The sequence below is a fragment of the Gadus chalcogrammus genome, chromosome 18 (genome assembly GCF_026213295.1).
Source record: "Gadus chalcogrammus isolate NIFS_2021 chromosome 18, NIFS_Gcha_1.0, whole genome shotgun sequence".
Lineage (NCBI taxonomy): Eukaryota > Metazoa > Chordata > Actinopteri > Gadiformes > Gadidae > Gadus > Gadus chalcogrammus.
Window position 1 is genome coordinate 890,758 of NC_079429.1, and position 25,247 is coordinate 916,004.

General features: G+C 54.1%; 1 protein-coding gene across 2 annotated transcripts; it reads left to right on the forward strand.

Moving 5' to 3' along the window:
* On the forward strand, positions 1-23,260 carry map2k6 (mitogen-activated protein kinase kinase 6). 2 transcript variants are annotated; one of them, XM_056577387.1, is made up of 12 exons: positions 1-358; positions 10,056-10,119; positions 11,667-11,715; positions 13,855-13,968; positions 15,500-15,619; positions 17,183-17,299; positions 17,785-17,836; positions 18,183-18,310; positions 18,841-18,918; positions 19,938-20,077; positions 21,479-21,524; positions 22,985-23,260. In XM_056577387.1, the coding sequence occupies exons 1-12, from the start codon at positions 268-270 to the stop codon at positions 23,060-23,062; spliced, it is 1,077 nt and encodes a 358-aa protein (XP_056433362.1). In that variant the 5' UTR covers positions 1-267; the 3' UTR covers positions 23,063-23,260. The 2 variants fall into 2 exon arrangements, with proteins under 2 accessions (XP_056433362.1, XP_056433363.1); XM_056577388.1 differs by lacking the exon at positions 1-358 and adding an exon at positions 365-481.
* Positions 23,261-25,247: the final 1,987 nt, after the last annotated feature.

A 25,247-nucleotide genomic window follows, 5' to 3' on the forward strand; every position in this document is an offset into this window, starting at 1 on the left:
CTCTCGCAGGGACTGTGACTGATCCAAGTTAGGAGCTTTCAGCTGCCAGCCTTGGCCCATCATGTAAGTGGTGCGGAGGATTCCTTGCAGTGCAATTGCAAAATTATCCAACTTCTGACGGTTTTGCAGATTGTGCAATAGTACAATCTTTTGGTGCACGGATACACACGACCTGGACGCAAAAAGGATCCAAGTGCATGAAGATTAAGGCTTGTATTTTGCATCTTGTGTTGCAAAGCAAGCCGCCGAAGCGCCAGCGCTAGGGCGATGGAGGGAGGGAGTGAGAAAGAAGGCAAAGTCTTTTGTGCTTCCCCTCCCCCCCACCAGAGCAAAGGGGAAATGTCTCAGCCAAAGGGAGGTAAGAATATGATTGCAATCTCTGCACAACTATTGATATGCAACCAGGGCTGCACATTTTGCCACATGCATCGCTGCAGGTTTATCACGAGCAATGCATTTCAAAGTTGAATGTTTCAGAAAGGTCAGTTGCATTTCCTGTTTAAGATCTTCCCCTTTGCAGAGTTCCTGGTTAGACGATGCTGTGTGTGTGTACTCACTCATACTGACGATTTTTGCAATCCCTGTCGGGACATGTGATTTCCATAGATAGAATATGAAAAAAAAAACATTCGTTGCAACCCCTTTGCAACCACGCATACGTCAACGTCAATGCATATGACATGCAAGATAAATAAGGAACGAACGCAGACATGTATGCACATATTGAGTGCGTGCAGCCCAGCAGCTGTTAATTAATGTATTTTACATCTACTTGCAGCCAGACATGAGACGCCAGCTCTGCTCCAGATAATGTTGCATCCATGCACGTAACATTCTCAAGTGCAGATTGCTCAATAGGAGATCGGGCATTTTACCCACCTCTACCTCTTTAGGGAATGCTCTCCCTGAACTAATTATGCAGACCGCAGCGCCGAAGAAAGTTAAAATATGTCATTTTGTTTTGCATTACAGATTTCTTCACTGTATATTACATTTACCTGTTATTTTGTGGGTGAATGTGTGTATGTTTGTGTGGCTGCGTGTGTGTTTGTGTGATGTGTTGTTGTTGGTTTATTGCAATAGATGGAAACACACGCTGGCACTAGCTGGTCGAGCAACAGGCCAATAGGCTCTTAAAATACAAGCCAAAAAAGCGCAGACCAAAGTTAGATATCTGTCAGCTGCCATTTCTGTCCAAGCTACTGGTCACGTGTAAAAACGGTGGATGATTTTCCAATGATGTGCATGGATGTTGTCAACGCTGTGTCACTCTGAAGTGATCTGTTTATCCTGCTGAAGTGACTTGTTGGGCTAATCACCATGCCGTGGCACAGTGAATGAGCATCAATACATTAGGTTGTGGAGCATTTGGCTTTTGGAAAACACAGTAGCCCCGAGTGTTTTCCAAGAAGTTCAGCACAAGGCTGAAGCATTGCATAACAAGCAGAACACACACACTCGCACACACAGGCACACATATAGACACAGCCCTGCAGGTAGTGGTAGCGCCCAGTATAGCAGTACAATGGTTACCTTTTACCTGAGGTCTGGGACAGAGGATCGTACACCTTTTCAAAGGACTTGTTGCACTCTGCTGGGCTGGTTCTGGCCTTTTGTTACTGCTTGGGGCGTGCATCAGCTCTCTCGTGTTTTTAATCTATTCCTCTCGCGCACGCTATGTACAGACCGACACGCAACAACACAGATCTCATCATGGTGTATACACTCCGCTCAACGCATCGAACCAGTGAGTGAACAGCAGCGACGACGCGATGTTCCCGAGGACCCGTCCTCTGAGCTGCCCTCGGGGGCTGTGCCCCCACCCGGGTCCTTCTGGCCGTACCCGGGAGAGGCTCCTCTGAATGCCACACAGGGATCCCTGTCAGTCCGTCTTTGTCACTTCATTTGAGGAGGTCTCCTCCTCGGCTGGGGGCCTCGGCCCCCGCGGCGGGCGGGCCCGGGGGGCCCACAGACAGCTGTGGCCTGGGCCCAGGGCTCCGCGTGCTGGGGTGTGCCCCCAGTGAGCGGGGGAGGGGGGGAGGGGTGTGGTGGTGGTGGTGGTGGTGGTGGTGTTGGTAGTGGTGTGGTAGTATCGGTTCCCCTGTAGCCTGCAGCGATGACGGCCACAGCTCAGCTTGGCCTTCACCCCCCCCCCATCCCGCTAGCATAAACGAGGCGTTTGTCATGCAAATGGAAGGCAGGGCTCAGCAGCACAGATATTAAAGTGGCTGTTTCGACGAGTCGACTGCTGGAGCTGTTCCCGGCCGGGGGGGAGGGGGGGGGGGGGGGGGGGTCCTCTCTCCACAACAGTGGAGTTGTTCAAGTTCTTGTTGTTCAATTGTCTATGGGATGTTCAACGACTGGACCAGGCACTGAACACACACACACACACACACACACACACACACACACACACACACACACACACACACACACACACACACACACACACACACACACACACACACACACACACACACACACACACACACACACACACACACGCGCGTAAATGCACATGTGTCAATGCACATGCACACTACACTCACACACACACACACAGGGATTATTTCCAGTCCAGCGTTGCATTGTTGTTCCCCCTGCACCCCCCCCCCCCCCCCCACAGTGGCGTCACTCCGGAGCCCTGGTTTGCATGTCGGAGCAGAGAAACAAATCACATGTGGTGCGCAGCGCCTGTAAAGGAGAGAGGAGCATAAATCCGGAGCTTTGTCTCCGCTCCGCCCAGAATAGCCCCGCTGGTCGAGGCCGGCCGCAGCCCGGCTTCCTGACGCGCTCTGGGCCACGGTGGGCCCCCCGGCCCGCAGCCACGGGGCCCAGTGAGGCTCCCCCCCGCGCTCTGGGCCACAGTGGCCCCCCGGCCCGCAGCCACGGGGCCCAGTGAGGCTCCCCCCCGCGCTCTGGGCCCCGGTGGGCCCCCCGGCCCGCAGCCACGGGGCCCAGTGAGGCTCCCCCCCGCGCTCTGGGCCCCGGTGGGCCCCCCCGGCCCGCAGCCACGGGGCCCAGTGAGGCTCCCCCCCGCGCTCTGGGCCGCGGTGGGCCCCCCGGCCCGCAGCGACGGGGCCCAGTGAGGCTCCCCCCCGCGCTCTGGGCCCCGGTGGGCCCCCCGGCCCGCAGCCACGGGGCCCAGTGAGGCTCCCCCCCGCGCTCTGGGCCACGGTGGGCCCCCCGGCCCGCAGCGACGGGGCCCAGTGAGGCTCCCCCCCCGCCGGGTCGCTGGTGGGCCGCCACCCGGCGGCCGCGGGAAGCAGCTTGGACCGCGGCGTCGGCGTGCGTCTTCCTCTCGCTGACAGAATGCTACTCTGGGTTCTGATTGGTTTTCGGTTTCCACTGAAGGAAAGCCCTTTTCACTGCAGGCACAGCTCTGCTAATTCGCAGGGTGAACTTTGGCCCTCTACTACAGCCCCTTCTGTCAGATGGTGGCAATAAATAGCAAGCTGCGGCCCACGGGCCCGGATCAGATGGGTTTGATATTTGAGTGGTGCACTTAGTTGCTTCTCCTCTCCGTTTTTTTCCTTCTTTCTTTCCAACGGGCTGCAGCTCCAGAGCGCTGCGTTCTGTGAGCTCGTCTTGCAGAGAGCAGCGCTCCGTTACCACAGTAGCAGAAGATTCGTCGAGCAAGCTTTTGTTTTGCAGCCTCACTGGATGCCGTTGTTAGACTCTCACGCACTTCTGCCCGCCATGTCAGATGGGGGGGACATGTTTTTAGCCTTGGATCGATTCACTAATTGGACGGATCAAAAAGTAAAACAAATAAACATTTGGGATAATGGTCCAAACCGGTTTGTGCCGGTGCCTTCCTAAAAGCACAGTGCAGGGAGTCTGTGTACACCTGTTTATCTCTGGGAACGTTCTGGCTGTCCTGCCGGTGTTTAACTTGGCCTCTTCTGCACACAGCTCCTCGGCAGCATGGCAGAACCGCTGTGGAGATATCCTGTTAGTGAACATTAATCGGAAGGTGTTGGCAAGGTGTTGTTGTGTTGTGAGTTGTGGTCACGGATGTGTTTATGCAAGCATGTGTGCATGGATGTGTGTGCGTGTTTGAATGCCTGTGTGTGTGTGTGTGTGTGTGTGTGTGTGTGTGTGTGTGTGTGTGTGTGTGTGTGTGTGTGTGTGTGTGTGTGTGTGTGTGTGTGTGTGTGTGTGTGTGTGTGTGGTGAGGACGGAGGGATGTGTGCCCCTGATATGTGCAGCCCTGTTCCCCTCAGTTTGTCAAATCAAACCGTGGGCGTGTGTGTAGAGAGAGTAGGACCAGGTCTGATCTGGTCCTGGACGAGGGTCCAGGACCAGATCAGACCTGGTCCTGGACGAGGGTCCGGCTCCAGGAGCATCTGCTGCTCCCCGCTCAGAGCCTCGGGGCGGCCGCGTGCCTCGGGGCTGACGGACAGGGGCGCGCTGGTCACTCCTGATTGGTGGACATGGTTTGGCACGAGGCTATTGGCCGCCTGAACAGTGAAAACATTGAGTCCCCCCTTCTCGCTCTGGGATGACCTGAAGATGATATCCCCCCCCCACACACACGCACACACACGCACACACACACACGGTTGTGTAGCAGGAGTGGCGATGACGACAGTGTTCCTAAAGTGTCTCCAAACAGCTGTAAGTTAAAGGAGCTGTCATCTCTGGTGGGAGTGTTGGGTTTCTCACAAGCCCTCCAGTGGACGCAGGCAGGCGGCGACGCTGGTGGTGGTGGTGGGGGGGGGGTGGTGGTGGGGTGGTGGTGGTGGGGGGGTGGTGGTGGTGGTGGGGGGGTGGTGGTGGTGGTGGTGGTGGTGGTGGGGGGGGGGGGGTGGTGGTGGTGGTGGTGGTGGTGGGGTGAGGGGGATATTTCCATACTTTTCCCAACCCTCTCCACCCTCATATCCTCTTGGCCGAGTCTTGTCTTGTCCAATTGACCTGTGTGTGTGTGTGTGTGTGTGTGTGTGTGTGTGTGTGTGTGTGTGTGTGTGTGTGTGTGTGTGTGTGTGTGTGTGTGTGTGTGTGTGTGTGTGTGTGTTCTGGTTGATCTGCTTCCCTCTTTGGGTTGCAGAATGCCACTGAGGAAGTGTGGGAATTGTTGGAATTCCAGGCGTGTGTGTGTGTGTGTGTGTGTGTGTGTGTGTGTGTGTGTGTGTGTGTGTGTGTGTGTGTGTGTGTGTGTGTGTGTGTGTGTGTGTGTGTGTGTGTGTGTGTGTGTGTGTGTGTGTGTGTGTGTGTGTGTCCACAGAGCCTGGTATAGGTCACTCTCCCGACCTCTCCCCCCAACTCTTTCAAAGTAAAGGCCTGCCGTGTTATGTGCTGATACGGCCTTAAGGGTTTCAAGTCTTCCTCAGCCCATGAGCCAGTGGCAGTAGCAGACTAGCGATGTTTGTGTATGCTCCTCTTGCCACACGCAACATCTTCTGCCATCAATAGCATTATACTATAGTACCGATTATGTATCTATTATTTTATCGATTTGCCAACGTTGATAGTGAGACTAACGGCCCAATACATTTTTAAGCTGAGCTGAAAATATGTAGCTTACACGTTTTCCCCTGCAACTTTCCCATCCATTTGTGCGTTTGTTTGCTATATACTATACTACTATATAGTATACTATATCAGATTCATGCATTCATCAAGTGTACTTGATGAATTGCCGTCATCACGTACATCAGGTGTACGTGATGAAGGCATGAATCTTTAATCTTTAGCTTTAGTTCCCCTCAGCTGCAGGGCCGTCCGCACTGAGCCCAGCGCACCGTCGAACCCCCCCCCAACCGCTACGATGGTGCGCTGGGCTCAGTGGCTCAGCGGGTAGAGCGGGCGGACCGGTAACCTGAAGGTTGCTGGTTCGATCCCCGTCTCAACGAGTGGCCCTGAGCCAGACGGCAGACGGCTCTGGGCCGAGAGCTGTGGCGCCCCCTGTCGGGGTCGGCCAGCGGGGGACAAAGAGAGGAGCCAGGGGGTGGGCAGCACCGCTCCAGAGGAGACTCCGCTTCCTGCCCTACCTCTCCTTCCTCTCCTCCTTCCCTTCCTCTCCTCCTTCCCTTCCTCTCCTTCCTTCCCTTCCTCTCCTTCCTTCCCTTCCTCTCCTCCTTCCCTTCCTCTCCTTCCTCTCCTTCCTTCCCTTCCTCTCCCTCCTTCCCTTCCTCTCCTTCCTCTCCTTCCTTCCCTTCCTCTCCTCCTTCCCTTCCTCTCCTTCCTTCCCTTCCTCTCCTCCTTCCCTTCCTCTCCTTCCTTCCCTTCCTCTCCTTCCTTCCCTTCCTCTCCTTCCTCTCCTTCCTCTCCTTCCTTCCCTTCCTCTCCTTCCTTCCCTTCCTTCCCTTCCTCTCCTTCCTTCCCTTCCTTCCCTTCCTCTCCTTCCTCTCCTTCCTTCCCTTCCTTCCCTTCCTCTCCTTCCTCTCCTTCCTTCCCTTCCTCTCCTTCCTGCCCTACCTCTCCTTCCTCTCCTTGCCCAGAGACGGGCCTGCAGTGGCCCCTCTCTGCTGGGGCCCCCCCCCACCGGCCCCCCACGCCCCGGGGCGCGTCGGCCCCGGGGCGTCCCGACGTCCCCCTGGCTCCACTAACCCTCGCTGCAGAACACACAGAGAAACGGCACGTTTGGTTCCTCGTCTCAGCGGCACTGGGGGGGGTCATTTTTGAGGGGGGCCCCCTAAATTGTTGTTATTTAAGGGAGGGGGGGGGGCTTGCATTTCTAGATATAGGAAGCTAGAAAAGACCGAGCTTTTGTATACACGTGTTTATTCCAGCAATCGACATTGGTTACATAATCCTCATCAGTTGAAATGCTCCCTCCTTCAACTATATCATGTATCACGTCTCTCTCTCTCTCTCTCTGTCTCTGTCTCTGTCTCTGTCTCCCTGTCTCTGTCTCTCTCTGTCTCTCTCTGTCTCTGTCTCTCTCTCTCTCTGTCTCTGTCTCTGTGTCTCTTTCTCTCTCTGTCTCTGTCTCTGTCTCTCTGTCTCTGTCTCTGTCTCTGTCTCTCTGTCTCTCTCTGTCTCTGTCTGTCTCTCTCTCTCTCTCTCTCTCTCTCTCTCTCTCTCTCTCTCTCTCTCTCTCTCTCCTCTCTCTCTCTCTCTCTCTCTCTCTCTCTCTCTCTCTCTCTCTCTCTCTCTCTCTCTCTCTCTCTCTCTCTCTCTCTCTCTCTCTCTCTGTGTGTGTACACGCTGGTGTTCTGCGCCTCGTGCTTCAGGCCGTGCAGCAGCAGGGGTTTTCAAAGCTGTTGTCTCCCTTTTTTCATTTTCTTTCATTTTTTTCTCGTGTGTGAGCGTGTGAGCCGGCATGATGTGCCTGCCTGGCCTCCTGCTTCCCCCTGCGGACGTGTGAGAGCGCCAACACCCCCTCGTGACAAAGCGGATCTCCTGCAGCCCCTACTGTAACAGAGGACTCCCGGACGCCACAGGCGTGCCTACGTGCGTGCGTGCGTGCGTGTGGGTGTGGGTGCGTGCGTGCGTGCAGCCTGCACAATGTCCGTGTCACAGCCGGGTTTGGGCGACTCGCACTGCCGTCAGTCCGGGGTTATTCGTGCACCGTCCTCTGGAGATTAAACCCCCTCTCCTCTCCCCTCCTCCTTTACCTCCTCTCCTCTCCTCCTCCCCTCTCCCCTCCCCTCCTCCCCTCTCCTCTCCTCTCCTCTCCTCTCCTCTCCCCTCCTCCTTTACCTCCTCCCCTATCCCCTCCCCTCCTCTCCTCTCCTCCTCCCCTCTCCTCTCTCCCCTCCTCTCCTCTCCTCCTCCCCTCTCCTCTCCTCTCCTCTCCTTTCCTCTCCCTCCCCTCCTCTCCCCCTCCTCCCCTCTCCTCTCCTCTCCCCCCCCTCTCCTCTCCTCTCCCTCCCCTCCTCTCTCCCCTCCGCTCCTCTCCTCCTCGACGGGCGAGCCATGCATCGCCGCGTCCAGCGTATCGTCACGTGGAGCAGAGGACATCTGCCAGGGTGACCCTGCTGAACAAGGGCAGCCTTGTCCCGTAAATGTGCAGCATTATATAGGATATACATTTATATGTATGCATGTATGTATGTATATATATATATATATATATATATATATATATATATATATACTCCTCCTCCCTCTCACTCCTCCTCCCTCTCACTGCTCCTCCTCCTCCTCCCCCCTCTCCCCCTCCTCCTCCTCCCTCTCACTCCTCCTCCCTCTCACTGCTCCTCCTCCTCCCCCTCCTCCTCCTCACTCTCACTCTCACTCTCACTCTTCCTCCTCCTCCTCCTCCTCCTCTCCCCCTCCTCCTCCTCCTCCTCCCTCTCCCTCCTGCCCCTCCTCCTCCCCCTCCTCCTCCCCCTGCTCCTCCCACTGCTCTCTCGTCTCGTCGTGGTGCCGCTGCCCGCCTGCGTTCACCGCCCGCTCGGGGAGGAGTTGGGTTCAGGTCCAGAGTGGCGGCTGTAAGGCGCGTCGGGTGTGGCGGGCGGTGGAGCCTTGGGAAGGGGAGCGCGGGGGCCAGGGCACCTCCAGGCTGGAGTCCGCACAGGGGAACCCCCTGCACTGTGGCCCCTGGGGGGCCCTCCGAGGCGCCCATTTGGCCCGCACCAGGGGTGCACTTGATCCATCGCTATAATGGGTCATATTCATCCAGAGAGCGGATGGATGAAATGGAGGTTCTCTCTGCGGTAGATAAAAAACGAATGCCTTCTTAATCCCATGAGACCATTCCGTGTCTCTGGAGAGGTTTGACTGTACTTCAAAGGAAGTGCGTGTGCATGCGTGCATGTGCATGTGCGTGTGTGCATGAGTGAAGCTCCCTGAATGTCTAAACGTTTGAATAATGTACGTTGCCAGGCCGTCCATCAGCTCCACGCTGCCCCTAAAGGTCACTCCAGGACTCCGTCTCTGTCCCGCTGCGCTGAACTCTTGTTGAGACGTCATTAATGTTCATCGCTCTTTGTTTCGCATACCTCGTTGCCGTTGGTCACCGCCTCCCGACTCCGCCGCTCGGACCGGAACACACACACACACACACACACACACACACACACACACACACACACACACACACACACACACACACACACACACACACACACACACACACACACACACCGCCGCCCGGTTACAGCAGCCCCTCCGTCTCCCAGGCAGGTCGCTCCCCCCCCGCTCTGCCAGGTCCCCCCCTCCGCCCTGCCCCCCGGTGGAGCGAGCGCTGGCCGGCCCCCCTTCTCGCTCCACCTCCTCCCGCCGCGGGTTCTGTTCACTGAGGGGCTGGAGTCTCTGGAGGCGTCCGACAGTAAGTGGACGGCGGCTCCCGTAGTTTTGAAGCGGTTCAACCCAGCCATTAGCCAGGCCCGCTGAGCGCTGCTGTGTGACGTGGTGGACCCAGCCATTAGCCAGGCCCGCTGAGCGCTGCTGTGTGACGTGGTGGACCCAGCCATTAGCCAGGCCCGCTGAGCGCTGCTGTGTGACGTGGTGGACCCAGCCATTAGCCAGGCCCGCTGAGCGGTGCTGTGTGACGTGGTGGACCCAGCCATTAGCCAGGCCCGCTGAGAGCTGGCTGTGGGGGGGCTGCTGGGTGACGGGGGGTCCGTCCGACTCATTCGTCCGTCCGTGGGAGTCGTTGAGAGGCTGTTGGCACTTGACAGACGCGCGGAGTCACCAGAACATTTTGACGTTCCCCTCGGCCGTTGCAAAAAGTGAGAGCAGAGAGCACCGTGAGAGAGACGTGTAATGATGTGATCGAGGCTCTCACTGCACTCCTCTGAATAGACTTCTTCACGCTGAGGCCGGATACTATTAAGAGTGGTGAGAGTTTCCGGTTGCATAGTTTCATTCAAATGGTTGAGTGTGCAAGTGTGCGTTTCCTCTAGTTCCTAAAATGTGCTGCTTTGGGTACTCTGAACCGGACGTCCGTTCTCCGCGCGGTTCTCCATGTTCTGCAACGCTGTGTTTATGTTCCTGTTCAGATGGCCAACCCGTTGACTAATGACCTCCAACGGGTCGGACCACAACTGGGGAGGGGGGGGGGGGTACAGGCAGTTCTCTCGCCTGCTTGTGTACTCACTGTGTGTGTGTGTGTGTGTGTGTGTGTGTGTGTGTGTGTGTGTGTGTGTGTGTGTCCTCTCCAGGGAAGAGGAAGCCGGTGCTCAAGCTGTCCAAGGCCGTGTTCGAGCAGCCGCCTCCTCCTGCAACGTAAGGGGACATCTTTACACTCCGCTACCTGTCTGTCTGTCTGTCTGTCTGTCTGTCTGTCTGTCTGTCTGCAGCAATGAACACATGATGCATGACATCTCTCCCAGGGACACACTGTACGAGGACATACACTTTACTATATATACGCGTCTGCATTTGTACATGAACTACTCTGCATGCACACATCACGGCCATCCCAGAATATCCCCTAGTGAGTGCGCAGCATGCTGATCCTGACAGAATGATCCAGGTGTCAGTCTCGATGCTCTGCTGTAGGCTCTCAGAGGTAAGCCCCCCCAGGCAGCCAGGGTGAACCAGAGCTGGAGTGGGCGCTTTGCGTCAGCGTACCTTGAGGTGATCATGTACATACTTCTGCTAAGGTGAACATCCCATGGTAACAACCAACCCAGATTGAATCTAAACGTGCACGTTTTTGATTTGATTTGAGCGATACAAAGGCCATGATGATGACGCATTAAGCAACAGTGAACTTACTTTCAATGTGCTCATCAATGTAAGGAAACAAATTTGAGATCTTCCAAAAGCCGCTTCCTAATTTAATAGCACAGGTATGAGATTCAAGTTACTGAAGGCTTCACACTGGAAGTCAAACGTTGATGATTGTTTCTGTGGCTCCGTCACCAGCCAGGAGGGTCTTGCCTGGGATTCTGGCCGGGTCACCATACTCGCTTGAGTCAGGTACTCCGAGACTAGGAGCTTTCGATGCTCGCTGAGCGGTCGCCGGTGACGTACAGGTTAGGAAAAGAGGTTAAAGAATGAGGTCAACATAAATATTGATGCAGGGTTTTCCGTCGCCCTCCTCTGCACCTTGTTTCCCGGACGACCGGCGTCACACATCGTTTGATCGCGAGTGGCGTTAATGCAAACGGTGTTACCGGGATATGGAACCAACACGTCTCAGCCTGCCAGGCGTTCGTGGGTGACAACGACACGAGGCAGCTCACCATCTCGTCCTCGCCGGGCACCCCCACCCCCCGATATCTCTGATGTTTACCTTTCAGAGGACGTATGTTTAATTGTGGAGCGGGGGTTTGAGGTAGTGCAGTGGCGTGGTCCTTCTGTCCAACTCCCAGCTCAAAGGTCCCGGGTTCGATTCCCCGATGTCCACAGCCAGGCGTCTCCTCCGGCTCCTCAACGACCTGCACTCTGGTTCGCTGTCAGCCGCTCAGGAGTTAAAGCATCAGCTTCATAACTTGATAATAAGTCAACTTTCTGTGCTGACGTCGAACCGAGGACAAACCAACAACCCCTCTGCGGTCACCGTCCTAAATAAACTAAAACAAATACCAACCGACCTCAGACTGAGCGTTTGCCCTGTAGATAAAAGGATAGATAGATACTTCATTGATCCCCAGGGGGAATTCAAAGTCCCAGTAGCTTGAAGACATCCCACACAGCATACACATACAACATATACAAGATGATAAAATATCCACATGCATGTACAATAGCAGGTACTGTCCTGCAAAGCATTGCTTCTTCCATTCCTAATAAACACCTGCCTCTCTCCCCCCCCCCCCCCCCAGACCCCCAAGAGACCTGGATTCCAAGGCCTGCGTCACCATTGGCGAGAAGGTACTGGTTTCACTGCTCTCTTGTGTCTCTAGCAGCACACGCCTGAAGTCCTGTTTCAGGTGTTTCTAGAACTCGGCCGTCAGGGTTGTGTTGTTTCAACTGTTGGCTCAGGTCAGGTTCCCAGAAGGCACATTACAGCCAAATTGAATGGTTTTGATTGTGGGGAGACTGGAATGTATTTTATTGCCCATCCGGCAGTAAATATATTTATTTTAGACTAATCAAATAAGTGGAATTTTCCATTGGCACGGATGGCAATTTATTTTCCCCCTCAACTTGGCAAAAGCTGAAAGTCGGTTTTATGTGGAAAAAAAAGAGCCCAAGTTTTGAATCAGTTTTGTGTCCCGGCCTTGTTTGTAATCCTATATTGTCTGCTGTTGTTGCATCCTGTGGCTTCCTGTGGGGCGGCAGCTTATAAATAGTCCCGGCCTTAGAAATCTTGCATGTTCTTTCCTAGAGAGATAAGACTTCCACCTGCCAGAACAACAACAACCTGCCACTGCTTCCCATGCAACGGAGTATTGCTTCACATCTCATCAAACGGAGATTGAAGCACTTAGACAAGTCAGAAGACCTTTGACTCATTTGGATATATATACAAACATTTACATACATATATCTACGTATGTGCTTCCTTCTGTACGTCTAATAAGAATACATAGATACAAATATATATATAATTGTAGAAATAGCAAGGAAAATCGCAGAGCAAAATCGATTGAAAGAAAGACTTTAACCCCCTCCTTCAACACCTCCCCTAACAACAAGAAGCTCAGCATCTTCTCTTCTTGTATTCTCTCTTTCCTCTCCTCCATGGATGTACCCCTCACTCCCTCTCCTCTCCTCCCTCTCCTCTCCCCTCCTCTCCCCTCTACCCCTCACTCCCTCTCCTCTCCACTCTACTCCTCCCTCCCTCTCCTCTCCACCCTCTCCTCTCCACTCTACTCCTCCCTCCCTCTCCTCTCCACCCTCTCCTCTCCCTCCTCTCCTCTCCCCTCCTCTCCTCTCCACCCTCTCCTCTCCTCTCCCTCCTCTCCTCTCCCCTCCTCTCCCCTCTACCCCTCCCTCCCTCTCCTCTCCACTCTCTCCTCTCTCCTCTACCCCTCCCTCCCTCTCCTCTCCTCTCCCCTCCTCTCCCCTCTACCCCTCCCTCCCTCTCCTCTCCACTCTCTCCTCTCTCCTCTACCCCTCACTCCCTCTCCTCTCCCCTCCTCTACCCCTCCCTCTCCACTCTCCCCTCTCCACTCTCCTCTCCCCTCTCCCCTCTCCCCTCCTCTACCCCTCCCTCCCTCTCCCCTCCTCTCCCCTCTACTCCTCACTCCCTCTCCTCTCCTCTCCCCTCTAATCCTCACTCCCTCCCTCCCTCTCCTCTCCCCTCCTCTACCCCTCCCTCCCTCTCCTCTCCCCTCCTCTCCCCTCCTCTCCCCTCCTCTAACCCCTCCCTCCCTCTCCTCTCCCCTCTCCTCTCCCCTCCTCTACCCCTCCTCTACCCCTCCCTCCCTCTCCTCTCCACTCCCCCCTCTCCCCTCCTCTCCCCTCTACCCCTCCCTCCCTCTCCTCTCCCCTCTCCTCTCCCCTCCTCTCCTCTCCCCTCTACCCCTCCCTCCCTCTCCTCTCCACTCCCCCCTCTCCCCTCCTCTCCCCTCTACCCCTCACTCCCTCTCCTCTCCCCTCCCCTCCTCTACCCCTCCCTCCCTCTCCTCTCCACTCCCCCCTCTCCCCTCCTCTCCCCTCTACCCCTCCCTCCCTCTCCTCTCCACTCCCCCTCTCCCCTCCTCTCCCCTCTACCCCTCACTCCCTCTCCTCTCCACTCCCCTCCTCTACCCCTCCCTCCCTCTCCTCTCCACTCCCCCCTCTCCCCTCCTCTCCCCTCTACCCCTCCCTCCCTCTCCTCTCCACTCCCCCCTCTCCCCTCCTCTCCCCTCTACCCCTCACTTCCCTCTCCTCTCCACTCCCCTCCTCTACCCCTCCCTCCCTCTCCTCTCCACTCCCCCCTCTCCCCTCCTCCCCCCTCTCCCCTCCTCTCCCCTCTACCCCTCCCCCCCTCTCCCTCTCCTCTCCTCTCCCCTCCTCTACCCCTCCCTCCCTCTCCTCTCCCCTCCTCCCCTCCTCTACCCCTCACTCCCTCACCGGCTGCAGAACTTCGTGGTGAAGGCGGACGACCTGGAGCTGATGGGGGAGCTGGGCCGGGGGGCATACGGCGTGGTGGACAAGATGAGGCACGTCCCCAGCGGCCTCATCATGGCCGTCAAGGTGGGTTCCACCAGGGCGGGGCCCCCCACAACATGAACCCCGATGTCCCCCGTCAGTCGCTCAGGAGACCAATATCAGCCTCATAACTAGATCAGGAAGTCAGCTCTCTGTTCTGGGGTGGAACCGAGAGCAAACCAACAGCCAAGCCTCTGCGTTCACCGTCCAACACAAACGAAAGCCAATGCTAACCAACCTCTGAGCGTGAGCTCTCTGCTGTATCCAGCCGCTCTGCAAAGCATTGCTTCATTCATTCATAATGACCACGTGCCTCTCCCCAACCCCCCCCCCTCCCCAGACCTTCCAGAGATCTGGATCTAAAAGCCTTCGGTACCATTGTCAGCAGCTCTTATGCCTGTATCAGACTACAGGACTGTTTGTCTGTCGCGATGCTCACCGAGTCAAATGAAGGGATCACTGCTTTGTTAAATCTTGCGGTGGATTTGTGCATCATGACCTAGAGTGGCGCTTCCCTGAGACCGGGGGGCAGGGGACGGGACTGAATTAATTGATGTCATCGCACGCGTTACAGGGGTTGTCAAAAAGTACGACAAGGGCCAAAGAATTCAGACAAGCTAGACTCCCCCGCAGTGTCGCACTGCAGGGGGTGGGACAGCCCGACCCTTCGTCCCGACGTTCATAATCGCCCCCCCGGCGTTGAAAGATCATCTGTATCGTCCAAATGGGGTCAGGGCGAGTCCAGGGCCTTCCAGGGTCTCTCCGGGCGGAACTCGATGAAGAATAACTTGTTTTAAGGGCACGTCGGCCAGCAAAATGTTTTATTTAATTTAAGAGCAGGGTCATGGGAAGAGACAGGCAGCAAGGTTAGCAAGGATACATTCAGTTAGACAGAACAAGACTCTTATAGGGAAACTAGGGAGGGGAGAGGTGAACAAAGGTAATAAGGTGAGGGGGGGGGGGACCATCGTGGAGGATTGGTCTCGGCTGGAGGCAGCCATGGTGGGAGAGACCAGGTTAGACTGCACGACACTACGGGTGAAGGGGACATGTCTGCAAGGCTGCGAGACAGTTAAAGGAATCCTCACCACAAAGAAGTCAGTCGATTGGCCTGGCACACGCGACGAATGGCGGTGTGCTGTCAGGGCTGCGATGATATCCTCCTGGTCGCCCCGGCTCGTGCAGGTCACGACCGGCGATCACTAATGAGGTTTCATGGGGATGAAGGCTGCATGAAAGATAACGGCGCTGTTTTAATATGGAGACGTAACGCCCTAGGTCGTACAGATATTAACATCACAAAGGTGATGGCGTTTGTGTTTTTATGAGGGGAGGATTCTTTTGTAGTGAGGGGGCTGGACACGATAACAAGTCTGGATTTTGTGAAACACAAAATGATCCCTATAATAACAATCGTATCCACAGATACTCTGTGGATACCTGATAATATTCTGCCTTTGGTTCCATGATTAAGCAGAGCTTTAGTCAGCCCGGTCGAATACGGTGCGATTCCGAGCTCTTGGTTAGACGTTGTTGTTGGGGACGTTGTTCTGACCTGTGGTTGTTGTTGTGCTAGAGGATACGGGCCACGGTGAACACCCAGGAGCACAAACGGCTGCTGATGGACCTGGACATCTCCATGAGGACGGTGGACTGCTACTACACAGTCACCTTCTACGGCGCGCTCTTCAGAGAGGTAGGTTCTCTTCTGTAGAGCATGCCTGGGTGAGGGTTAGGGTTAGGGTTAGCTTACCCTAACCCTAACCGCTCTTCAGAGAGGTAGGTTCTCCTCTGTAGAGACATGCCTGGGTGAAGAAAACAGCCCGGGCAGAATCGATGGATCGAATAGATACAGGCGTCCTTCAATCCACCCCCCCCCCCCCCCAAGCTCAAATTATTCATTTTTATTTATTTTATTTGAGAGGCATTTCACATTTTTGTGATTGTTTCTCAAATCCCGAGGAGGGCGGGGTTAACATTTCATTCAATAACAGCCCGCTCGGTGCCTGTCCTACCAAGGGGACGTGTGTGTCGGTGAAGCCTCGCTGTCCCTCCTCACATCCTCCATGAATGGTCCTGAATAATGGAATGTTATGACTCCTACTCGCTGCCGGAAAAATGCTAAATACAACCAAAGTTCTCCGGATGCAGCAAGCTTCCTCCAGAAGGGGCTTGTGTTGCAGGATTTCCCGAGCGTGAGTCGATGGAGAACGGCTGAAGAGCAGCTCTCCGAGCGGTCCTACTGAGTGTGCTCTAGTCTCACTCTGGGCAGAGAGAGCAGATCAGGCCCCCCCCCCCCCTCCCCACATTGAGGGGAGCTGAATTCATAGCAGAGGCTGGCCGGGGCAGTTCTACAAAACTCATAACTCTTGAATCGTACAAACAGCCTCTTTTATGCATCTTAATCACTCCAAACTCCAACCCTTTGGTCCCACTGAACCCTGCTATACCCAACTGTACTCCACTGTACCCCACCTATACCAACTGTTCTCCACTATACCCCAATGTACCCCACTGTACCCCACCTACACCCTATATACCCCACTGTACCCAACTGGACTCCACTAAACCCAACTATACCCCACCTACACCCTATATACCCCACTATATCCCACTATGCCCCACTATACCCCACTGTACCCCACCTACACCCTATATACCCCACTATATCCCACTATACCCCACCTATACCCTATATACCCCACTATATCCCACTATATCCCACTATGCCCCACTATGCCCCACTATACCCCACTGTACCCCTCCTATACCCTATATACCCCACTATATCCCACTATGCCCCACTATACCCCACTGTACCCCACCTACACCCTATATACCCCACTATATCCCACTATACCCCACCTATACCCTATATACCCCACTATATCCCACTATATCCCACTATGCCCCACTATGCCCCACTATACCCCACTGTACCCCTCCTATACCCTATATACCCCACTATATCCCACTATACCCCACCTATACCCTATATACCCCACTATATCCCACTATATCCCACTATGCCCCACTATGCCCCACTATACCCCACTGTACCCCTCCTATACCCTATATACCCCACTATATCCCATTATGCCCCACTATACCCCACTGTACCCCTCCTATACCCTATATACCCCACTATATCCCATTATGCCCCACTGTACCCCACTGTACCCCAATATTAACGCATTGAACCCCACTCTACGTCCCCCCTCCGCTCCTCTCCCCCTCCCCGTCCTCTTCCCGTTGCCAGGGCGACGTGTGGATCTGCATGGAGCTCATGGACACCTCTCTGGATAAGTTCTACAAGCAGGTGATCGAGAAGGGCAGGACCATCCCCGAGGACATCCTGGGCAAGATGGCCGTCTCGGTGAGTCCTGCTCCGACAGACGGGTGGACAAAGAGACAGACGGGTGGACAAAGAGACAGACGGGTGGACAAAGAGACAGACGGGTGGACACTGAGACAGACGGGTGGACACTGAGACAGACGGGTGGACAATGAGACAGACGGGTGGACACTGAGACAGACGGGTGGACAATGAGACAGACGGGTGGACACTGAGACAGACGGGTGGACAAAGAGACAGACGGGTGGACAAAGAGACAGACGGGTGGACACTGAGACAGACGGGTGGACACTGAGACAGACGGGTGGACAAAGAGACAGACGGGTGGACACTGAGACAGACGGGTGGACACTGAGACAGACGGGTGGACACTGAGACAGACGGGTGGACAATAAGACAGACGGGTGGACAATAAGGCAGACGGGAGGACAATAAGACAGACGGGTGGACACTGAGACAGACGGGAGGACATCCATGGTCAATCGTTTGTGTGTTGTCTGTTGCAGGTAGTTAAGGCACTGGAACACCTGCACAGTAACCTACAGGTGATACACAGAGGTGAGACACTCACTCACTCACTCACTCACTCACTCACTCACTCACTCACTCACTCACTCACTCACTCACTCACTCACTCACTCACTCACTCACTCACTCACTCACTCACTCACTCACTCACTCACTCACTCACTCACTCACTCACTCACTATCACACTTATTTTCCCTGTGCCTCTTCTGTCAGTATTTATTGCTTCGGTTGTTTTTCTCATTTTCATAAGAGCTCACGAAAATGTAAAGTGCTTCTCTTGGCCTCTCGTGTGGAGGCGTGTCACGCAAGCTCACTGACAGCGACCGGAATAACGTACAAACAATCCCCCCCCCCCCCCCCCCCCCCCCACGGCAGACGTGAAGCCGTCCAACGTGCTGATCAACACGCAGGGCCAGGTGAAGATGTGCGACTTCGGCATCAGCGGCTACCTGGTGGACTCGGTGGCCAAGACCATGGACGCCGGCTGCAAGCCCTACATGGCGGTGAGACGGAGGGGGGAGGGGGGGGAGGAGAGAGGGAGGAGGGAGAGGGCGGGGAGGGGGGGGGGAACAGGAGGGAGAGGGAAGGGAGAGGGGGGGGGGGAGAAGGGGAGGGGAAAGGGGGAGGGAGAGAGGGGGAGCATTTGATTCTTTATTTATTCATGCGTTTGATGACGTATACTGTGTGAGCGTTGCGATGGATAGTTTGGTAGAATATGTTTTTGTTCTACGACTAAATACAACTACTAAACACACACCCTCCTTGTCTCTATATCTCACACACACAAACACACACACACACACACACACACACACACACACACACACACACACACACACACACACACACACACACACACACACACACACACACACACACACACACACACACACACACACACTCCTGACAATCATTGGCCAAGCCTTTCGTTAGAGCCCCACTTAGGGGACATAGCTGTGTGTTTACTGCGGGCAGGATGGCAGGACTAGGTGTTCTTCTCCCAGGACGACCGTGTGTCTTTTGTGCCCCTCAGCCGGAGAGGATAAACCCAGAGACCAACCACAAGGGCTACAACGTCAAGTCTGACATCTGGAGCCTGGGCATTACCCTGGTGAGCTCCTTACTCCAACACGCTCTTCATTCATCTTACACCATTGCTTCATATTTGCGACACATTATTACATTTACACACGGGGCGTTCAGCAGACACTTTTATGTTAGAGAAAGAGTCGGTACAGTAAGGATGTTCATAGAACAAAGTGCCACAGGAAAGGCAGATTGTAATGGCTAATCACGCTCGCATCTGTTGGCATGTTACCCCGCCTTTAAGACGTCAACCTCTCGTGTCCCACACCGCTAGCTGGTCTGGGGTCAGTCTGTGAAGAGTCGTATCAGCGATGTTGGCTGACGTCTCTTCTGTTGGTAGTGAAGCGAGATCCCAAACAGACAGAGCCCACACACACACACACACACACACACACACACACACACACACACACACACACACACACACACACACACACACACACACACACACACACACACACACACACACACACACACACACACACACACACACACACACACACACACACAAACAGAGCCCGCTCGCCCCTTCCACACACACACACACAAACAGAGCCCGCTCACACACACACACACACACACACACACACACACACACACACACACACACACACACACAAACAGAGCCCGCTCGCCCCTTCCACACACACACACACACACACACACACACACACACACACACACACACACACACACACACACACACACACACACACACACACACACACACACACAGAGCCCGCTCGCCCCTCCCTTCCGTGTTTCGTGCAGCCAGTAAAACTGATAATGAAGGCATCGCTAAACCCCACAACTCCCACCGCTTGCCGGTGATTGGTTGGAATACTATTTATTTTGCTTTTCAATGGTTGGTGAAACCATTTGTTTTTGGGTGCGATCACGGGGCCCAGGCTGCCTACAGGGACGCGGCTCTTTGACGGCCTGCTTGTTGGGCGGGTAGCTAGCGGAGCGCGAGGAAAGAATGTGATCATTTATGTTTCGGCCTATCATCGCTGATACAACCTCCCCCCCCCCCCCCCCCCCCAGATCGAGCTGGCCATCCTGCGCTTCCCCTACGACTCCTGGGGGACGCCGTTCCAGCAGCTCAAGCAGGTGGTGGAGGAACCCTCCCCCCAGCTGCCCCCCGAACACTTCTCCCCCGAGTTCGTGGACTTCACCACCCAGTGGTGAGTCTGTCTGTCCAATTGTCTGTCTGTCTGTCTGTCTGTCTGTCTGTCTGTCTGTCTGTCTGTCTGTCTGTCTGTCTGTCTTTCAAGCATAAAGAAGAATTTCCTTTGGTAGATTATGTGTTTTTTTAAAGAAGCAAAATGCCAAAAGATCCGAGAGTCACAATTCGAGCTTCGACTACGAAGTCGATTTCTTTTTTTTTGGGGGGAGATTTTTTTCTCATCCAATTTAGAAAAAAAGAATGTGTTAACAATCTGGAGTGGAGAGTGTTCTCTGTGGATCCGCCTCATGTCTCCCAGGCTGCTGTGACCTCGCCACAAAGACACGACAAATAACACAGAAAAAATACTGTTCCTCAGTCCCATCGTTTGGGCCTTCACTCTATTGTTCATGGGTGTGTGTTCGTTTGTGTGTTCGAGTGCGGGTGTGTGTTGATTTATGGCCTATCTTTGATGAACATAACAAGCTGTGGTTTTCTCCTCATCCAGGATAATTATTCTTTCTCTCTTTGTGTCCCTTTACTAACTCCTATTGTTGCTGAGCTGGTCTGTTGTCATGCAGCAGCTCGGTGTTTGAGGACTGGGAGGTGAAACAGACCCACCCCACCAGTCTACCGCCCACACAGAGTAGTGCCGTTAGGCGGTAGCGTGAAACAATGCAGTGACAAATCAACATACAAGACTAGAATGATTTTAAACAACACCCAAAATAAAATGGCTGAATGACTTGGCTGGGATAAACATGTTTGTGGTTTGGGGGGGTTCTCGTTTAAATTCTCATCTCTCACTCTCTCTCGCCGATGCTGTCATGTCTGTCTGGTAGTCTCTCTCTCTGACTCTCTTCCTCTCTGTCTCTGTCTACCTCTCTGTCTCTCTCTCCCTCTCTCTGTCTCTCTCGGTCTCCCTATCTTCCACCCTCTCTGTCTCTGTCTTCCTCTCTACCTCTCTGTCTCTCTCTCCCTCTCTCTGTCTCTCTCGGTCACCCTATCTTCCACCCTCTCTGTCTCTGTCTTCCTCTCTACCTCTCTGTCTCTGTCTCCCTCTCTCTGTCTCTCTCTCCCTCTCTCTGTCTCTCTCTCCCTCTCTCTGTCTCTCTCGGTCACCCTTGCTTCCTCCCTCTCTGTCTCTCTCTCCCTCACTCTGTCTCTCTCGGCCTCCCTCGGGCTTCCTCTCTCTCTCTCTGTCTGTGTGTCTCTCTCCCTCCCTTTCAGATGATCAGACAGACAGCAGCATGGCTCATGAAGACCTCTCACAGATTACAAGCTCATGCCATTCTCTGTCCCTTTGTTCCTTCTTGGGAGTTTCTCTTTGAGGGATCACTCATTGTTCTATTATTGGTCTCTTCATTTTGAGTAACACGTCTCCCCCTCTTCCTCCTCGTCTCCCCCTCTTCCTCCCCAGTCTGAAGAAGAATTCCAAAGAGCGGTTGAATTACTCTGAGCTGATGGTGAGTGTGAGCCAAACCTCCTGCACCACTCCTCCTGACGTCCCATCGCGATGCCGCCTCTGTTTGTGTCTTACAGCTGGATGCTATCGGTAGTCAGGATGTTCTGCTTCTTGTTTGTAGTTAATCGTAGTTTGTCATTATTGGCAACACTATTGAAAATGTGGCAGAACAAACGCAAAGTGTGTGTGGATGGTGGCTGGTTAAAGGCCGATTCATACCTCCGGATCCGGACGAAACTCGTCCGTCCGTACCAAACGTTGTCTCCGGGACTACCCTTCATACCTCTGTCTGGTTTCAGCGTTGTTATTGATGTTACGCAATACATAGAGAGGGCAGTGACTGTCGTGTCACAAATTAACGGCATCGACAATCGCAAACATGGCATCTGTAGAGGAGAGGAGTTTTGCTTTGTGTCATCCGAAATCGGCAAAAAAGTGCAAAAAGTGTAGGCCTAGGCGGTGGCACATGACACCCCTCACCAACCCGCAGATTATCTCCTCAAAAAGTTGCGCCATTTTTAAATGACCAGTTACAACTCATTGCCAAAGCAGGGGAACGATAAAATAAAAAGGTCAGGAATAAAATAAGTATAAAATGTTAAATGCAATATATATATATGCATATCAGATATTATACTACTGTCTCTATTTTCGCGAATGGTTGGACTTCTGACTCTACTGCCGCCTCGATTTCCGTTGGTATTGCTCCGTTTCTCCGGGAGCACTCCGGGTTCATAAACTCGGAGGCGACGGACGACAGGGTCCCTATCCGTATTCGCCGTAGGGTGTGAATGGGCCTCCAAGCCCCTGAGTCTAATCGACTCCTCCCAGGTGACTCCTCCCGAGCTCCTCCAGACCGAGGACCCATGATGGTGGTGTTAAACATCTGGTTTATTGCAAAGGTTGGGATAGGTAACATGGCAAGGCTGCTCCGCTGCCCTCCAGGAGAACTCGCTGGGTGCATGTTGTGATGGCTGGTTTATCCTGTGCACAATGATGCCTTAATGTGCAACAGGTGTGCAGCGTCACCTGGCCCCAGTGTCCAATCAGACCCGGCCAGGTGAGGCTGCTCCAACCAGAATATTTATGTTAATATAAGATTATACATGACTACAACTCGCTCGGGGGATCACAACAGGGAGTACCTCCATCAAATAATCCCATGATGCATTCTAATGTACAAACCCTATACCGTACATCGTTTACGACCAATTCCTCTTCAAACCAAGCAGCCAGGTTGAGGGCTGCTGCAGTACTGAACACGCGCCACGGGGGGGCGAGCTAGGCTTATGATATCAAGTGCAGTAGTTGAAGTATTGCAGCACACAGAGGCTCACTGTCCCTCCCTCGACCGTACACTGAGAGTTCAGGCCGTTAAGGATATCGTTTGAATGAATGAATGACTTAAAGACACTTCTGGGGGATTTGACCGGAAACGTTGTGTTTTCTCTCCCCTCGCAGCTGCATCCCTTCTTCACTGGCCACGAGCTCAAAGAGACGGACGTGGCCACCTTCGTCACGGCCATCCTGGGGGACTGAGGGGCCGGAGGGAAGGGCCCCAGACCTTAAAGATATAAACAACAGCAACCAAACACATACGAACACACGAGCGCACACGCACGCGTTACACAAACCGAAAGCACCCATCACAAGTTAGCCGCTGTCACCCACTGTTTTAAGATGTGTGTCTGCCTGACCTCCACCCACCCACCACCTTTGACCCCCCCTCCCCCGGGCTCTGACCTCTGACCCCCAGGGTTGAATGGTCAGCCCTAGCCTGCCACCCCCCGCCCCCCACCCAGTCCCTGTTTTGCACAACAGGCTGCTTACCTACAACAGCCACTTGGGTGATGTTGATGATGATGATGATGTTGTTGTTGTTGTTGTTGATGATGTCAGTGCATTGGAGTATAGCCCTGTGAATGGTCGACTAAGCTGTTGTTGGTCTCTCTCTCTCTCTCTCTCTCTCTCGCGCTCTCGCTCTCTCTCGCTCTCTCGCTCTCATTATTTTTTTATGTTTGTGGTGGTTTTTTTCCGCTTCAAAGAATCTGAAGTAAGGAACAGAAAATGGCTCAGAAATATATATAAATATATATATAAGGTCTATATATTATATGACGAACGATCTACTTCTATTAACGTGTTATCTGGATGTATGTAGAAGTAATCAAGTGTTGCATTCGTTTCCTAATTGACTTGCATGTACAGAGTGTATCTATGGTGATATCTGGGCTCCAGTGGGTGTGTTTGCCCCGTGAGGCCCCTGGCAGCGGCTTCACTAGTGCAGGATGGCAGGGCCTGGCTCAACGGGCCCCGCGGTGGCCAAAAGCATGTACTGCACTCTTAATGGCTTCTCCGCTTGTACACAGCAGTGGTCTGCTCGGTGTTTAAAGGCTCTTGGTGCGTACGTGGGGTTGAGTGTGTGTGTGTGTGTGTGTGTGTGTGTGTGTGTGTGTGTGGGTGGGTGTATAACAGTGCATGCATATACGATGTGTTTCACACGTTTCTCATTTTTTTGTTGTTGTTGTTGTTGCGGCATTTGATGACGTTGCGTTGAGTCCCGAGAGCAAGGATCACCTCATCCCTCCTGTCCATCCTGAGCCAATCGCAAGCCCCGTACCCCCCCCTCTCCCCCCGTACCCCCTGTCCCCCCCACTCTACGTTCGAGATGAAAGCAACTGGAAAAATGTTAACTTAATTGATAATATTCATATTATTAATTTCATATTGTTTTGGTTCAGATTCAGTTTGTTTTGGTTTGTTGGATGAATTCGTGGGTTCTCTGCGAGCTCATCTACTGTTCAGTTGTTCTTATTTATTTAAGACGCCATGTTGTTTCTACGAGACCTCGCGGTCCAGGCGGCCGCCCTCGCCGCGGCGCTCCTGTGACGTTCGTTCCCCCCCCCCCCACACACACACACCACCCGGACCCCTCCCTCCCATGAGACTCCTCCCCTCAGAGTGTGACATCAGAGCCCTGGCTCTCGGGTGCTGCGTCTGTCGCTCGGTGACCACAGTGCCCCCCCATGGCCGGACAGAGCAGGACGGCCATCGGCCTCGGTAAGCCCCCCCTCCCCTCGCCCAGCGGGCCGCACCTCGTCCGTTGCCGTGGTTTCTTCCCGTTGCCGTGGTTTCGACCCGTTGCCGTGGTTTCGTCCCGTTGCCGTGTTCTCACGATGACTGCCGGTCGGTAGGCAGGATCCCCCCCTCCCCCCTCCCCCCTCCCCCAACACTACACATGCACTACTCTTAACGTCCAATTTGAAACGACGGAGGATGTGATTGGACGGCCAGCGAGAGCAAGCCGTGGTCGTTTGTCCTGGTCGTCGGGACAACGCGCTAGTACCCCGTTCTGCTCGATGAGGTCGTGGACCGCAGGAATCACACAGCCGCCCAATGGGAGGAGTTCTCTGTTACTCTGTATTAACAGATGTTTGTATCGCTGAAATATCTGCTGTCTGTTCATAGTGCGTCCTCGTTAGGAAGCGTTGCCCTGGTGTGTGTGTGTGTGTGTGTGTGTGTGTGTGTGTGTGTGTGTGTGTGTGTGTGTGTGTGTGTGTGTGTGTGTGTGTGTGTGTGTATCCCCTCCCCAACACACACATCCAAACCCATCTCAACGGTCACCTCTGTCAGAGGTGACCCCTCTCTCACCTCCAGCTCTGGGTACAACGCCACATAGGACATAGAGAAAGACTACACTCCCCTTTAAGAGCTGAGCCTCAGT

Excerpts from the sequence above, each read along its gene's own strand:
- map2k6 (XM_056577387.1), top strand. The coding sequence starts at position 268 with ATGGAGGGAGGGAGTGAGAAAGAAGGCAAAGTCTTTTGTGCTTCCCCT. Across the intron at positions 17,300-17,784 it reads TGGGCAAGATGGCCGTCTCG|GTAGTTAAGGCACTGGAACA; the intron begins GTGAGTCCTGCT and ends TGTCTGTTGCAG. Across the intron at positions 17,837-18,182 it reads CCTACAGGTGATACACAGAG|ACGTGAAGCCGTCCAACGTG; the intron begins GTGAGACACTCA and ends CCCCCACGGCAG.